The sequence below is a fragment of the Amorphotheca resinae genome (genome assembly GCF_003019875.1).
Source record: "Amorphotheca resinae ATCC 22711 unplaced genomic scaffold M430scaffold_2, whole genome shotgun sequence".
NCBI lineage: Eukaryota > Fungi > Ascomycota > Leotiomycetes > Helotiales > Amorphothecaceae > Amorphotheca > Amorphotheca resinae.
The window spans coordinates 2,036,374-2,053,421 of record NW_020194472.1 but is presented as its reverse complement, the minus strand read 5'-3'; the positions used below and the strand labels follow the sequence as shown (position 1 = coordinate 2,053,421).

The following is a 17,048-nucleotide window of genomic DNA, read 5'->3' as shown; positions in this document are numbered from 1 at the left end:
CCAGCCATTGGACCAGCCATTGGTAGCCACAACCGCAACCACAGCGACAACCACAGTTACAGTTACCATCACAGTCACAGTCACAGTCATAGCCACAGAGTTGTAGAGTCGCGGTCACAACAATGACGATCTACAGTGCTGGAGATCTCTTAAATCCATATGGAGATAACCATGCCTGGGGCTCTGTTGACACCCCGATATTCTCTCTTCTCGGTAGAGTATAGTAATCATCAATACTGTACAGTCCTAGATCGTCTCTGATGTTTGCAAAGCTTTACTCGTCCGCCACAATTAAGACAGACAGTTTCGAGCCATGACGAGTCATTATTAATCCGGTCATCTATAGAATTTACAATAAAAATACATCTTTTACCGTTACCGCCCCAAGCCTTGGTTCCTTTTAGCCATGTCTCTCAACTCCTTTTCAACTCCTTCGCTATGCTGATGCCGGTGCTGATGCTGATGCTGATGCTGACGCCAAAAAAATACGCCGAATAAACACGCCATCCCATATTCACCAAGAACAAAGAAACTCACATCACGAAGAACCTAGGATCTTCGAATAGGCGTCCTCCACCTCGCTTGCCAGCTCTAGCAACGTCACGATCACAATTTGATGCGTCAGGTTCGGGAGCTTGTCGCGGTTTAATCCTATCCATTCGAGTGGTGGCGTCTGGTCAAAGGTTAGCTATAATCCAACCGGGATGGAAATCCAGCCACTTACAGCTTCGCCCATGTCCCTCAACTGCGGTGTTTCAATAATAGGAGGCTCGAGAGCCGTGTAATCGTACTTGGACTGAGGCACGTTAACCTCGGCCGTTATCTTCTGTTGCTCCCCCTCCTTCCTCTCCACAGCCTCCTCATCCGGCACACCTGTAATTTTTACTGCAGATGGAGGGAGAGGCTTCCCAAGTCTCTGCGCAAGTGCTTTCGAGTGAGAAGCCCACATACTGCGGATATAACTTATTCGAGAATAATTCCATCCAACCTCAACCTTGCCTTCGAAAGAGCTCTTGAAAATGTAATCAATGTGGTTAGAACTCGGAACATGCCAGGTCTGCATCGAAGCTTCGACCTTGGGGACCTTCAAAATCGTTCCGCCACGGGAACCCGTCGCACTGCTGACAACATCCTCGACTGATATGTCGCCGACAGACTTGGGAATTTCTACTCTTTTGACGCCGGCGAGCCCGATACGTAGTTGCCCCAGAGTGAGACCTAAAATGCTGTGGAGTTTGCCAGCGTCCATCGTCACAGCAAAGCGTGCCTGTGCATCGAGCGCCTCGATCTTGAAGACCTGATGATCAGAAAAGGTATTAGGGAAGGCCCCCATGTTGACGGCTTTCAATGTCACAATCACGTCGCTGTGGAGTGATATCGGAGACTTGGGCGTTTTCTCCTCTTCGGTGGTCGACACTTGGCTCTTTGGGGGAGAAGGCGATGGTACGGGATGTGAGAGCGTAGATTTACGCTTCATGAATTTCTCAATCTCTGTCAGTGATGCTTCGTAACTCGCCTTCTTTTCCTGAGCGAGACGCAGGAAGGCCTGATATAACGCAATTGCTTGGGATGCCGTTGTGGTAGTGCAGAAAACCTGTACAGCTTCACCGTCCAGAATAGCGACCAAACGGTCGCCTCTGGCATGAGGGCCGTTCCGCACATTATACATCAGGAACTCGAAGGAAGTGATATCAGCAACGAGGAAAGCTTGATAGTCAAATGCTGCCTTGACCCGCAGTTGACTGAATCCCACTGACCCCTGGACAAGAGGTGTTTGATTTAGAGCCATTTCGCGTGCAGGCCACTGGATCGAGGTACGTATCCTGAAGTCCTGTAGAGCAACAAATCCACTCATTCTTCCAGTACTGTCAACGCCAATCTTATCAAACCCCATGCATAGATTCTGCTCCCAGTCTGAATTCTTCTTAGATGAAATCCAGAACTTGGAGATCATGAATGCGGATTTTCCAATGGCTTGACCGAAATCTAACTGTACCTCCAATTCCGCTATTGATACAGTTGCATTCCAGGGGAAAGCACCAGTAGCCGCCACTTGCTGATATCTTTGGACAAGAAAAGTTTGAGACTGCATTGTTGACGTCGTCGGCGATGGTGTTGAAGCACTTTGACGTATTTCAATAGGAACCCAGATCTCCCTAAAGAGCAGAAAGTCTTGAAGTTGCTTGGCGTTCACTAAAACCTTCATAGGGCTGATCTTTAGAATTGCAGACAAGCCACTCGTGCCACTGACATGCTTGCTGTTCATCAAAGACAAGAACACAGTATCCACGTCAAAGCTGCCGGTTGATTCTCTGGAGTAAACATGCTGCACAGATGCCCGTAGGCGCGTAATCGCAGCTGAGACGGCAAAGAAATGGCCATTCTCGATTGATCTGACAGTGTTGGCTGTGAGGTATATGTCATCAAATCGAGCTGTTGCAGCGACGCGGGCGATAGGCTGACAGCTAAGACTGAACTCTTGCCTGCATATACGAACTCCGAGATTGAGTTTTGTCCGGCCAAGGACGGCACTAGGATCCGCGGTCAGAATGTTTTCCTCATCCCCGTTCTTAGACTTCTGCGGCGAAACTTTTCTTTGCAGAGGAGGTTTCTTCATTTTATCATTGTCGCTGACGACCTCCTTTACGGTTGATGTGATCTCCAGGATAAGTGGAACCACCGCAGGATACAGAATGTTAGACGATGCATCCACTTTCACTTCGGCGTTCAGTGATGGTTCGTCGAGACCACTGTCTTTGTATTCGACTTTCCACGCAAGTCCTGGAGTACGTAATACCGTGTTGCTACTGGCATCGGAGTGCGTGAATTGCCCATATCTCCCAGTCTGTGGTATCCTGCTACCTTTCACTCGAGGTATATCCGAGGTTTTCTTGCCTGAGAGATACACAACGGCACCAGCAAAGTCTGCATCGACGAGTAGGGATTCCATGCGCTTCGTCCCGAAGAATGGCTGTCGCCTGGAGCCAGAGCTCTCTACGGGAGTATTCGAGGTTGTAGTGGTCCATGACGCCGATGCAGCGCCAACTTTATCAGCAGCAGAGCTAATCGACTTGTGCAGTTGTGAAGCAGGTATGATGAACTGAGACGTCAGGCGAAGGTCAAGAGATTTCCCAGCCGCCTGGAATGCTAATCGACGAGCGTCTCCTGTCGAGACGTAGCCAACGTTGAAAATGACCTCTGGTAACAGGGCTGAATTGAGGGATCTTTGGCTCTTATCATGAGATTCTGGAACCATTTGCAGCTGGAGATCCTCTATGGTCAATCTAGCAGAGTTTTCTTTTTTTGTTGACAGATCGATGCGTTTCAGCGAAAGGACCAGATTCTCCATCTCTTGCACTGGAGAATGGTCGGTTTCTTGTGTCTTTTGTTTTCCAACTAGCCAGCTGACCTGGATGTTCAACAACTCAAGGGAGTACATGGAAGCGAACATCGCGGCTGAGCTCTGGACGCCCTCCACAGTGTCTGGCTGTTGTTCCTCGTTGATTGAGATACGTGGCTTCGGCTTGCGCAGTTTACGGAAGTACTTCCTCTCTCGGGTCAAGTCTAGGTCTTTGATCTTGTCCTGCAAGTGACCCATTATGTCCACAACCGATGATGCTGTTTCCGCAAGCAAATTTATCTCCAAAGCATCACTCCGTAGGTGGTATGACCTGACTTCTTCTCCTAAATCATTCTTTTTAGATGTTGCATTTAGGAAAGCCACGAAAGCAAGGTTGCCGCAAGGTTCCATGGCATTATTGTTCCAACGGGACATCTCAATCATGATGCGGCGTAGTCCTATTCGGAGTTCTGGGAATACGAGAGCTGGGCCTTCTCGCTCCAGTCGATTAGAGAGGATCACCTGTACGCATCCAAGATGGAAATCCAGTCTCGCCGCATTGTGGCCACCACTCGTTCCCTGGGCATTCGCGAAGACATCAAAGCCAGCCAGTGTTAGATGGGCATCGTATATTAATGGTTTGCTTTCACGTGGAGACTTCTTGACCGCTCGCTTCTGATGCCGACCGAATATTTCCTCTATGTGAGCCTGGACCGCTTTGGCGTCTTCCTTTATGTCGGCCAGAACACTCGAGATCTCGGGCCTATTGAGTGCTGTCATGATGCTGTGAATGGCGGCAGCGTCGAGCTCAATTGGCTCCACAGAAGCGTAAACAGAAAGGAGATTCTCTTCCTCTGACATACGAGTAGTGATACGACCATTTATGGGAGGCATCTGTAGGAGTGATATGCTCTCAGTCTTATTGGTGACAAGGGTTTGTATGTCGTGGAAATGTTCTTTGATGTCGAAATCAAAAATCACTTCTGATTCCAGTTGCGCTGCGACGGAAGTTCTCGCCACGACACCCGACACGTGGTAAGTTAAAGATTGCAGAAGCGGTATACTGATATCATACTTGTCCAAGAAGAGGGTAATATTGACTCTGCTTATCGGGAGCGGCGGACGAGCAGAACCAGACGGCTGCCGCGTTATAGGAGAGGTCGCTGCAGGCTTGCTCTCCTTTAAGAGATAGATTTGAGCAACTTCATCTCCGACAATAAGATCCAGGACCTCGATCAAAGCCAGAATATCTTGTCGAACAATGTATGTCAATTCTTGGCAGTTTCCTGCAAGTTTGACGACGTTGTTGGGTTTGTCACCAGAGATCTGTTCCTCATAGGAACCGTAAACGCTTGGATGGCGCAATTGGGAAGTTGCCAGTTCTTGCGAATGACTCCAAACTCTGGATGTGGCCGCCTCAGCAGCAATCATTAGATTTCCGATAAGTTCAGTGCTTCCTTCTACCTCGTTGCTCATTACAAAGGAAGCCGTCAGGCCCTTGCTGATAGACACGGCTTTGATATTGATAGTCTCTATGGAGATGGAGCCTCTCTTAGTTGCGACGACAACGTGTAGATTGCGCTTCGTGTTGGAAGCGGTATCATGAGTAGAAGCAAGAGAGTCGCTGACAGAAGACTCTTGGGGCGGTTCGCTTTCATGATAAAGCTTCAAAATGTCATCTGCCAGCTCGCATAACTCCCAGTTCAGGTTCATGGAAATGTCGGCGCAGAAAACCTGCACAACTGTGTTCTGTATAGGTGGCAATTTCGTCGGAGAAAGCTCGTCGCCTCGTTGGCTGATCTCCTTATTTTCGAACATGGTCGTGACTGCAGAGAGTGACACCTCATTCTGCTTCGGGCCGGGGTCCAATATGAGTCGGACTAGCTCTGTTCTGAACGATAGTTTCATAGGCCGGGATTTTTGAGGAATCCCTACTTCGGGTTGATCTGCCGACTTATATATCTTCGATATCACAAGACAAGAGTTGATGTTATTCAAATCCCAGTTCCTCCATTGTTCAAAGACTGCAAGGACACGCTGCTGAGAGTTTTCGGGAATAGGCTCCGAGTTCCGCAGACAACGCATTGCTATGTCTTGTTGAGTTGCAGGATCCAGGCTAGTGTACATATGATGCAGACGCGTAACGATCTTCCATGAATCGCTAGTTCGTAAATGGTCAGGAGCCGAGCGGAGCACATATGATGGCCTTGTCAAGAAGAGGGGGTCGGTTGCCTCTTGTCCAGCTGTTGCCACAAGGTATGCGAAGAGCCTGACGCGAGACTTTTGCTGGTTGATACGTGAAATGAATGTCTCTCTCAGATTATTGATGAGCATATTTGTCCGATGCACGAGCGAGGCTAGGTATTCAACTTTACCACTTGAAGTCATAAGTTCAACGAGCCTGAAGACTACACTCATTGAAGTATCCTCGCCCGAAGCTGTCCAAAAGATGACATCCTCGACAACACCGTTTACCGCAGCCTGAGGGTCAGTCAGGTTACTAAACCGTTCCTTGGCAGCAAGTCCTGCTGATACCAGTGAAAAGTGTAGAACAGACGAGTCCCGTGCATCTTCTGGGGCTCCTTCATCCATTGCTAAAATCTTGGATCTATAAGTGACAGCAAGCCCTGACATTGATAGGTCATATTGGTCATGCGTCTCGTCGCGAGGGTTTCTGGAGGACTCGGAGGCAGTCGAATTCAAGAAGCGCAGGCTGATCCCAGGTGTCCGCAGACTGAAGTCTAGTATCTTGCCGCTCCTTATTTTATGTTTGTTCAAATCGAAGAGTTCATTCATGGAGTCAATTTGAAGTTCATCCAGGATATCGACTGGATCCACGGCTTGCATGGCGGTCAGGAGTCCCGCAACTGCGTGGACGGCTTTTGGATTGCAAACCCCCCTGATGCCCGAAGACAACTCAACAATAAAACTAGTTTGCGTAGTATCCTCGCCCACATTGTCTGGATTGACATCTTCCAACTCCAGCTGGCTGGCTCGGACACTAGCTGCGTCTTCTTGGTCCAAAGAGACGGGCGGAAGATCTTTGGTATCCGGCTCAACGGATTCTAGAGGGAAATAAGGCGGGAGGAATGGGCTTGAAAATATAATATTCGTGGGTTGTAGACTTCTGTGGTCGCCAACAGCGCTATAGAACGATGACTGACGACCCGTTGAGGTAGAAGCGTCTCTCAGACGTATTGGAGGTCCGGATCCAGTACCAGTTACCAAACTGCGCGAGCGAGAATCGCCAAGCAATGGTTCTCTGGCAAAGAGCGAGCTCTGGGGACGTAGAACGCTCCTGTCGCTCCTCTGACTTGAGCTTGAGATTGATAAAAAGGAGCTTTTGCGAGTTACAGACTGGTGCCCACGACGCACGGAAGATTTCTTGGAAGCCATAGATGCACTGTCGACACTACCATCGTGGAACACAGGAGGAGGCAATGGCGGAACACACATAGCCGGTGGGTCGACGGGAATCAACATTGAGTCATCAAGCAGTTCCTGGTGTAGCAAGAAATCGGCTCTGTGTGTACGTTGATCATGTCGTTTCACATGCTCTTGCTGAAGTTGTCGGTTTTCCGCAAACTTGAGGTTTTTCTGAATCATGACAAGTGACAATGTTGTTTCAATGGCAGCATGAGTTTCGACCGGGTGTTGGGCTCGGGACCTGTGCCTCGATGCTGATTCTGCATCGACACAACTCAGGTGTAGATCCGGAATTTGGAGACGGAGTTTCTTCGAATAATGCGAACCAGCCCAGTCGTTGAAATTCATTGATATTTTGCCCGTGGATAAAAGGAACGCCGCATCCTCCACATGTAGCCATATTCGGATAGAGTCTACCCATGCCCGAAGGAACGTTATATCGTGCAGAACCGCTTCCGAAATCAAAGGTAAGGCGTTCTCGTCGTCGTCAAAGGAAAAAAGAAAGGCTCTGGCGCCACGAGCTAATCGACTAAAGAAATCCGTGGTGCACTCGCCAGTTATCGCGCCAACTGCGAAATCCCAATTGCAAACATAAGTTGGTTCTGTAGGAGGCAACCCAAAAAGGCGGTTCCCTGTCACATTTATTCCATCTACAAATAACTGCGTGCTAGAAGTGGCACTGTTTGGAGTTGCCGTACCATCATCTTCGTTGCCCTGGGCGAAGGCCAACGTGCTCAACACAACTTCAATGTCCATATAGTAGTTTGTGAACCTTAGGTCGGCAGCAAGGGTCCCGATGTCAATGGATATGTGATTCTTGGCAGAGTAGAGATTGGTGGGAAGAATGACACTAGATTCATCGGCACTCACACTCAATATAACATCCAGGTCGTTGGAAGTCTTGAGCGGTTGAGTGTGGGAAATTTCGACATCTTGGCCAGGCATTGCCCGCAGAACATCTTGGTATTCTTCGAGCGTCTTAAAATGAACATCCTCGCCGAAATAGTTGTCCTTGACTTTAAGGAAGTATCGAACGAAGAAACCATAAAACTGAGCAGTTGGTGCATGGCCACGTATATCGAGCAGTAGCGTGTCGGTGTTACTAGTTGAAGTAGTGGAGCAATACTGATATGTGCCCTGAATTGCAAGGGATTTCAACTGCGCCAGCTCTGTAGAACTCAAGAATGTTGCTTGGGTATTCCACGGTGGCACATGAAGATCCAAGCCGCCATGCTTCATGTGAACATTGAATGATATGTCATTGCGATATGGACGGTACTTATCCAGCGGTATGCAGATATCGGCGTTCAGTGCGGAGCCGAAAATTATGATAAAAGTATTATCATCAAGATCTGATGGGTTGTTGATGATATTCGAATCGTTGACATTAAGATATATCTTAAAGTCAATAAGGTGCAGGTTCACTAGGTACCGAAATGGAGTGAACGTCAAGTATTCCGGCGGGGGTCCACTAGCCCAGTCATCAACAAGATCTATTAGTAGAAACACATGCTCCCGCAAGATGAAGAGTTCGAGTCCACTGCTCTTTATATCAAAAGTCCAAGAATGGTAACCGTTCCACTGTAACGGATTCGCTAGGTCACAAGAGATGCGGTTGCCGACAGACCTCCAGAGTAATCCATGGTTCACGCTCGTAGTGATCTCCAAGCTAGGTAAGTCAAGCTCCAGCATGTTCGAGAATCCGGAAGGTCCAGCAACCATGTCCATGGTATACCTCAGAGTTGCATTTGACGCAACTTTGATATCCAGCCAGCCAAACGGCCGAATTTCTGGTCCCGGATTGCCCTTGTCGGCTTCTCTCTTCCGGTTCTTGTTTCTATTTCGTTTCTCCTGTCCTTGCCTTGCGCCAAAAGCATCCGTATGTTTTGTCCACTTCCAGTTCTTTGACTCTTCCCTGATGGGAACGCGAAGAACGGTCTCATCGACGAATTCAATGTATAACTTGAACTCCGTAGGTACCCTAAGTTGGCCAGGCATAAGCTTTTTGCTTGGGACTGCATCCTTGCAGAGGCTTGGAAAGAAAACTCGCTGTATATCAGCACGCTGCCTATCAGCCCAAGGGCCATAATTGATAAGTGCACCCTTGAATGAAAGGTCAATTCCCCATTCAGGGGGCAAATCTCCGTTGATATTTGCAGTCTCGTCTCCAGATTTCACATCCGATAGGTCTCTTCTATCAGGAACGGGGCCTACGACATCCCAATAAAAATTCATTGTAGCCTCAGGACTATCGACGATAGTAGAGACCGTCGCATACTCAATGGTAGACCATCTAGCCTTGTCATCTTGCTCACTCTCATCAAGGTATCGTGAAAGTCCCTGCCAATTGTTCGAGCCTGGTCCGTTTTGCGCCGGCGTATCTAGCCCTACATTGACGCTGGACGAGAGAGATTCCACGGAACCACGGAGAGCAGGCACGAGGTGCTTGAGTTTATGCAACAACTTACGGCGTTGTCGGTACAGGAAGGAATGACTATGGATATGATGGTCTTTATCTTTGAGCTCAGTCTGATCAGCCGTTTTGCGCTTGATTCGAACGGCTGTTGCTGCTTGATCTTCCTTGTAGTCATCATTGGGCTTCATCTGAATAACAGGGTGCTCAAATTTGAAACTGATGAGCTGTTTGTACTGGTCCAGGGTTGTTGATTTCGTAGCATCGATCTCTCCAGTGGCCTTGTCTACTTTTGTAATGAGCACGCTTTTGGTGTTTTCGTTTCCCATAACGACTGCAGCTTTGAAGCACTCGATATGAACCGGAAGAAATCGGAGAATCAAGGCGCGTGCTTGGTTTGTCTGAGGCAGTTCGTCGTTCTCGCTTGCTTCCGTTTGAGAGGTCGACGACCTTGGGAGTTGTTCCTCGGCAGTGTTCAAACCTAACGTGCTCTTGTCGGTCAGGGGTGAATTGTCCTTCCTGAGATCAAAAGATGAATCCTTCGATGAACCATCTACATTATCCCATTCAGCTGGTCTACCTCCTCGTCTCCTAATTGTGCTTTCCGACCCCACGTTCTCTTGTCGCATTTCCGGTATATTCTCCATGGACTCATTATCCTGTTGTGTCATGCTCGCAACAATGGCGTCGTAGGCTGCGCTCCTATTGTAGACGAACCACTCCACGCCTTTCACAGAAACTCTGAGGCGGCAAGGAAGTTTGATAGGACTTGGTGCGCCCCCTTCTTCGTCTTTATTGACTGTCTTGTTAGAGCATTGCTCGCCATCCTTCTCAGAGTTTGACGGTACACGCTTCGTCCCCCCCTCTTGAGTCTGTCCAAGATCCAACTTTCTGACATTTCTGAGCCAGTAAGCCCACGTAACGAAGCCACTATGAATCAGAATGGTCTCGTTATTCCCATGGTATCTAAAGCCCTTGAAAAAGATTCGCCCCCCTAAAAGAGAGATCTGTAAGGCTTGGATGTCTATGTAGACTCGATATTTGTGCCACGTCCATGCGCGAAGGCCGTACGATACGAGAGTCGCAAAAACCCGATTGAAGTAGAAAACAAAGAAGAGCGTTCTGGGGTATTATTAGTAAAGGATTGATACTCTCCGCGATATTCTACAGAGTACTTACAACACCCCGCAGACCAGTAACTCAACCAGGAAGACCCTGAAGCAAGTATTAGCGGGATCACGTCTCACTCTCTGCAAGAAAGGCCTGACCAATTAAAGCCCAAGTCTGGTCGCAGAGGGGCTGCCGTCAATCCCCCACTGCTCGACATCTTCTGGCCAAACAGTTCTGCTGTTTATGGGACGTCGTTGCTCATGTTGGCAAGTTCCTGGTCTCCATGCTCCAACTTGCCATGCGGCGAGGCTGGATAGAAGCCGGGTGGATCCCCTGGAGCGACCGAGACGATTATCGGAAATCAACAGGGCTCCAAGGAATGCCCACTGGACTCAATCGTTCTCTCCAGGATTCGTTGTCGACAGAGGATATGTTTATGGCCTGCGTGCTGCTTGATTGCAGGTGCTTGTGATCGTCGTTATCGGACTAACTCCTTCGGGCGGTATGCCTCACTCGGTGATTGTTCTGCCGTGCTGCATACCGCCTTCGCCAGTATGGAGTATATTGGAACGTGCCTTGTGATTTAATGCTACGCAATATAAAGGTCGTTGCACTGAACAACTAACCTCTTGATTTGCTTTTTGAAGCCAGGGGTTGTGGACGATGTCAAACCTCGTGTCGTCCACTGCTTAAAAGCGAACTCTTCCCAACGCAACTTGGCATTCTTCTCCCCTATCTCGAAGGCGTCGGATCCTCAACTTGCCGCGACTATGGCGGGGGGCATCTCGGGGGGAACGGGGCAGAAATTGACTCATGCTACTATTATTGTGGCTGGAGTTGCTTCTTTGGTAGCATCGTTATTGTCCATTGTGTAAGCTACTCACTTTCTTGGCTTCTAACTCTACTAACGTCTTGATCAATAGTTCAGTATGGCTCCAAACGTACGCTTCATGGTCCCCTTGCGTCGGAACCCCTTAACTGATGAGATCTCAGCAAAAACTACCGCAAGCCACTCCTCCAACGATATGTCATTCGAATCTTGCTCATGTATGTATCTGCGGCCTATCCATTTCCAACCATCTGTTGACCAGGTTCAGGGTACCGATATACTCGATATCATCATGGTCCAGCATCGTCTCATTGAAGGTTGCGATGTTTGTCGATCCTATCCGTGATATTTATGAGGTCTCACAAATTCCAATTCAAATGCGCCAGGCTGGAGGTTGACTTGGTTAGGCTTTCACGATATATACCTTCTTCCAGCTCTTGATCAACTTTCTGGGCGGGGAACGAGCTTTGATAATCATGATGCATGGACGCGAGCCGGTGCACCACCTATGGCCCCTGAACCACTGCCTTCCAACCGTCGATATCTCGGATCCCCATACGTTCTTGGCCATAAAGCGCGGGATCCTACAATATGCCTGGTTGAAACCCGTTCTTGGTCTTGCAGCTATCATCATGAAGTCCACTGGAACGTACCAGGAGGGATATCTCGGCTTAACATCGGGATACCTTTGGAGTGGAATCGCATATAACATCAGCGTTACTGTCAGTCTGTACTCTCTCGGATTATTCTGGGTTTGCATGGCGAAAGACCTTCGGCCTTTCCGGCCCGTCCCCAAGTTTCTTTGTATCAAGCTCATAATTTTTGCTTCGTACTGGCAAGGGTTTTTTCTATCTATCCTGGTCTGGTTAGGTGCTATCCCCGACGACGTTGAAGGCTATACTCCAGACAATCTTGCTGCAGCTATTCAGGATGCGTTGATCTGTATCGAGATGCCTATGTTTGCTGTTGCTCATTGGTATGCGTTCTCCTGGCATGACTATGCAGATGTCACTATCTCTGCAGCAAGAATGCCCGTTTTATACGCAATCCGAGACGCATTTGGAGTCCGAGACCTCATCGAGGACACTAAGGAGACTTTCAGCGGTAACAAGTACGAATACCGCCTCTTCGATTCAGGTGATAATATCCTGGCACATGAGGGGTCCTCCTCGCGGGTTGCGAGAATGATGGAAGGTATGAGATATGAACGCGGAGGGAAGGGCAAGTACTGGATTCCCCGGCCTGGTGAGGCAACCTCGCGAACCCCACTTCTTGGTGGACCTAGTCGGGGATCCAAATTCCAACAGAACGATGATCAATATACAAGGTATGGAAATGGATGCATCGATGAGCCAGTTCTTGATCCGGATGAGGAAGATCTATACCAAAGGGCCCGAGAGCTAGAGTTCGGCGACTGGAATGTAAGCTATCCCTCCCGAATAAAAAGGCATCCATAGCATTCCCCCTGACCTGTACAGTACCCGGTGATCACTGCCCACGAAGCACTTCGAGAAAGGTGGCTCACCGGACAGCCTGGTCTAGTCACCACCTCAGCCAATCGCAATCTGCTGCAGCCAACCCAAGACAATGCCATCAGACGAGAAGGCAACATAAGAGAGATCGTTGAAGAGGTGACTAGAACGAAGAGCCAGAGCAAACATAAAAAGAGCTCTTCCCAAGCCAAGAGGCACAGTAGTTCTAAGGGCAAGCAAGCCGATAAATCGGATGGCGAGGAAGGGCGGGCGCCGATGTTGAAAGGCATGCTGCGGCACCACTCTTCAGAATCGAGCTCAGCGAAATCCGACCGCAGCCAGCTTGTGGACCTCGTGGTTGAAGACACGATGGCAGAGGATATCGAGAGGATCCGGGCCAGAAAGGAAGGCAGTGCGGGCTGGAATGAGACGGAGCAGAAGCGTTTTGTGTGCGTCACCCCGCGGCAGCAAATTTGGAAAGAAAGAGAGAAAGGAGGCTAACCATGTTGACAGGCGAACGTACGGGAAGGGCACTGGCGAAGACATCCGGGAGGGTTATGAGCCGACGGATGATGTTGCGGCTGTTGATCCCAAGGAGGACGAGGGGGTTGAGGAGGGGCAGGATGTTGAAGAGAGGCACAGCGCTGATGACTCTGAAGAGTCACGGCAGTGGAATGAAGCACGAGAGCCGGCGGTGGTGCTCCAACCGAAGTATGGCCTGGACGGCGAGGCGTTTGAGAATGTTTGGGGCGAGGCTTCGACGCAGGCAAGAGAGCACCCTTGATTTGATATACAGTACAAACACTACATGACAGCAGATACCCTTCTTACCCTTCTTTAGAGCCCGATGTTTGGGGAGGGGGGGGCTATGGGGAAGAATGCATGGCGAGGGCGTTGGGGTTGGGTGTTATTATAGTTCTTCCTTGGGGCTTGCTTGGGCTTGGGCTTGATGAATGCATAGAGATTTCGCTTCTTCACGTACGGAGTAGCTACCTTGTCTAGGTTCTTACCTAGGTACCTTACCTCACCTAAGGTACCTTAGGTAGGCAATATAATAAGAGGAGATATTCTCGCCTCCAGAACAAGGCAGGTAGGGCTGTGTGTAACCAACCACGCCTCAGGCGCCTCAGGCATAGCAGGCCGCCGCGCAAGTCACATGAACGAATATGGCTGCGAGTCAGGCTGCAGGGTGCTCGATTCGGTGCAGCGGAAGACGCTCCCGGAGAGGCGCTAGGGGCTGGATCGGGCGTAGTCAGGCAGAGCCGGCTGCAGGGACGAGCCTCCCGATAGGACAGGGCCGGATGCGAAGGGGGTACACGGAGCGACATGGTGATACGGCGGGGGGGGAAGAGGCTCGGGATGGTCAAGGCGAGCGAAAGGGGGTTTATATAAGGTGGAGGAGGGTAAGGGTAAGGAGGTGTGGATAGGGATAACGTGGGTATAGATGTATCAGGTGCCTACATGTAGATATATAGAATAGGTAGGTACCGATGTGTACCTACGTGTACCTTTAATATCCATGTGCGGGAGTCAGTCAATATGTCAATACATCATATGTAGGTAGATACAAGAGCAAGAGAGGTTGGTGAGCGGTCCCGAGGGATCTGGTTAGCTTCCACTCAAACCCCTTTGGTCGATGGAGAGCCCGACCATTTATTATCACGCTCCCACAGGCGGCTCGAGTACGTCCGCAGCTCAGTTCCCGCTGTATAGAGTCTATAGACCTGCCCCATCCCGCTGCTGTTTCATGCGGCATCCATGGACCGATCGGGTGCTGATAAGTACCTGCATGTACCTCGATGTACCTCTCATGACTTGTCAGGCCTGATCGCGGCTTGCTCTTGCTCTCCCTATTCCCCCTTACCCCCTCCCTTCTCTCCTTTTCCTCCTCTGTCTCTCCCTACCAAGCGTCTTCTTCTTCTTTCCATCATCTTTATCATCATCATCCTCATCTCCTCATCACCATCTCTCGGCGCTACTCCCCAGCGGATATCTCCCACAAGTCTTCACAATCTCTCCCTTCTGCGGGACCCAGGGGTATCCCCGTCTCTATTCCCTCTCATTGCCGGGGCCAGACTCCTTTGACGAAAATAAGTCCCCTCTCCATTTCAACCTCACCTCGCGACAACTTGGTGCGCGATGCAACACCTGTTCAGCGAACCGTCGATTCTGTTGTTCTCGGGAGTCTCTGGTCCTTCGAGGGGCATCTCAACCGCACTGCAGTTTGCACGAAGAGGATTGGAGGAGTTGGCAGCCTAGGCCACTTCTCAACGTCTCGAACGACCTGACCAGCAGTGTTCCGACACGTTGCCCAGGGACCAGAGGCTTCCACACCCGCTCATAGGTACTGCTTCTGTTCCTAGAGATCGCCCCTGGATTCCGAGGCGGCGCAAACCTCTCTGCATATCATACGTCCCTGGACGTGTCCTGCCGACCCGAGGCTGCTATGGGCTCAATACATCGGGGGCAGAGCACAATCACTTCAAGTTGGGCTACTTGCAAGTGACACCAAACAAAACAGGAGTTCCACAATGCCATATATTCGATCCTGGCTGATAGTCAACCGGAAAAGCAAAGGAAAATACATTTGTAGCGCGTCTCAAAATGAAGATCTCTCATTCCTCGCCCTTTTCCTTGAATACCACGAGAACCATAAGAGGACCCGACTGGATCATAAAACAGGACCATCAGGATACACAGGCGTGAGGAAGCCGGCTTGACTCCTCTTCGCGGCCTACTGAGCTGCATCCAGGTTCGTAGGAACCCTAACCAATCATCAATATGTTGTGTGATCCATGCTCCTCAAGGTATACACTTCGCTGACTTGGTTGTGGAACTTGGTTCGACTCTCATTCTAAATAGGTTCTTGACCTATACCTTCGTTCCATCATCGATGAGAGCGTGGCTTCCTGCCAATGCAAACATATAGGGGAAAGTACGCCTGCGAACGGGGTTAGAAAACCCCAATCCGTTGTGCAAGTGGATCATCATACCTTGAATGCAGGATTATCGGCCTCCAGACGTGCCCGAGCTATCAGAAGGTGCGCGTCCTGGATCGGCATCCTATCAAACCATGTTAGCATTGGAGATGCTGCTGGTGAAGAAGCCTTACCCCAATCTCTCGGTGAAAGGATACAAGGCCATAGAGGAAAGCAAGCGCTGAACATTCTCTCGATTGGCAACACCAATTTCGTACTCTCTTTGGTCTGTGTGGTCAACATATCAGAATTGAGCCCCCCTAGCATGGAAATGTGTAACCAACCTGTCGACCAGCCACAAGTGTGCAGTGGGATAATGCGATGCTCGACGTCGACAAATCCCGCATCTCTCATCAAGTTTGCCAGTCGGAGCGGGACCCGCAGGTCTTTCAAGCCTTCCATGCTCTCGAGGTATCTGGAGCTCCACTGCTGTAAGGCATGAGCTGTTCAGAAGGCGTCAGTCAACCTCCGTACGCCAAAAGTTATGTGGTGACCGACCGTCGGTCAGGCTTCCGTTGTCTGACTGGACATTAAAGTATAGTTCAACCATCTGGCACCACCCTCCACCTCTCGTAACACGGAAAATATCTTGAAGATAATGCCTCCACCGGGTGGAATGTATCCCCGGGGCCATCATCTGAGAATGAACGAGATCGAAGTTGTGGGATGGGAATGTGAACCTGTTCGCTCTGTATTAGCCCTACTGCTTTCAAATTCTGGCTGGCAAGTGCCCACCTCCGGTTTAAATCATCTACTTGCAGGTAGAGGTTCTCCGGCATTTCTTCCGGTTGCATCGATGGATTTATATCAACTCCTATGACCTATGGTGAATCCGCATGTCAGTCTGTCTGAGATCTCTGAAGAGTTCTCGCGATCCGAACTGGAACATAACCAGGTTACAGTTGGTTTAAGTAGACACCAAGCAAGAAGCATCCGTACGTCGATGATCAAGCTTTCGGGGGGAAAAAAGAAGGAAAACGCACGTTTTTTCCAGCAGCATGGTAACGGGACCGAAAACGTTTGAGGAAAGTGTACGACGTACCTCGCATCGGGGGTGTTGCTCTGCCACTTCAGATGCCCATGATGCTGTTCCATAGCCGCAATCAAGTATCCTTCTCGGTCGAGGCAATGGCGGGAAAATAAGTCGACCGTCGAATGTCCTGCTGAGCACATCGTGCATGATGTGAAGTCGTTCGATTTCGTCCTGAAGATGGCTTAAGAGGCAGTAGCTACTGGCTCTTCATCGGGTGTCTTACCTCATCTGTAGGAGCAAGATAGCTCAGGTTGGATATCGCATACTGCTGATACTCTCGATTGTGGTAAAAGACCGTCTCCAAATACCTTTCGTCAAGTTCTGCTGTATTCTCTTCTGGGTGGCTTTCTCCGTGTCTCTTTTAGCGCTCGTCTCTCACTTAGGATGGGGAGAAAGGGGGGCTTGCCTCGCCATTATTACCCGCAAACACTTCCTCAGACCTCGCCT

General features: G+C 49.7%; 4 protein-coding genes across 4 annotated transcripts; 1 reads left to right on the top strand and 3 right to left on the bottom strand.

The window, feature by feature from the left end:
- Positions 1-307: 307 nt before the first annotated feature.
- Positions 308-10,639, bottom strand: M430DRAFT_115542 (hypothetical protein). Its single transcript, XM_024861594.1, has 4 exons — positions 10,448-10,639; positions 10,359-10,394; positions 725-10,301; positions 308-673 (listed from the first exon to the last, which is right to left on the bottom strand). Exons 1-4 carry the CDS (start codon positions 10,504-10,506, stop codon positions 539-541), a joined length of 9,807 nt encoding a protein of 3,268 aa, XP_024724248.1. The 5' UTR covers positions 10,507-10,639; the 3' UTR covers positions 308-538.
- Positions 10,640-11,059: 420 nt separating this feature from the next.
- M430DRAFT_16356 (hypothetical protein) lies at positions 11,060-13,374 on the top strand (the record flags this gene model as incomplete). The annotated part of the gene is made up of 7 exons (XM_024863450.1): positions 11,060-11,160; positions 11,213-11,230; positions 11,283-11,336; positions 11,387-11,474; positions 11,526-12,539; positions 12,597-13,039; positions 13,104-13,374. The coding sequence occupies 7 exons, from the start codon at positions 11,060-11,062 to the stop codon at positions 13,372-13,374; spliced, it is 1,989 nt and encodes a 662-aa protein (XP_024724247.1).
- A 122-nt stretch (positions 13,375-13,496) lies between these two features.
- On the bottom strand, positions 13,497-14,021 carry M430DRAFT_204883 (hypothetical protein). The gene has a single exon (XM_024864309.1). It carries the CDS (start codon positions 13,916-13,918, stop codon positions 13,619-13,621), a length of 300 nt encoding a protein of 99 aa, XP_024724246.1. The 5' UTR covers positions 13,919-14,021; the 3' UTR covers positions 13,497-13,618.
- Positions 14,022-15,577: 1,556 nt separating this feature from the next.
- M430DRAFT_48081 (hypothetical protein) lies at positions 15,578-17,015 on the bottom strand (the record flags this gene model as incomplete). The annotated part of the gene is made up of 8 exons (XM_024867974.1): positions 15,578-15,653; positions 15,703-15,796; positions 15,853-16,011; positions 16,067-16,248; positions 16,304-16,389; positions 16,611-16,772; positions 16,825-16,945; positions 16,981-17,015. 8 exons carry the CDS (start codon positions 17,013-17,015, stop codon positions 15,578-15,580), a joined length of 915 nt encoding a protein of 304 aa, XP_024724245.1.
- Positions 17,016-17,048: the final 33 nt, after the last annotated feature.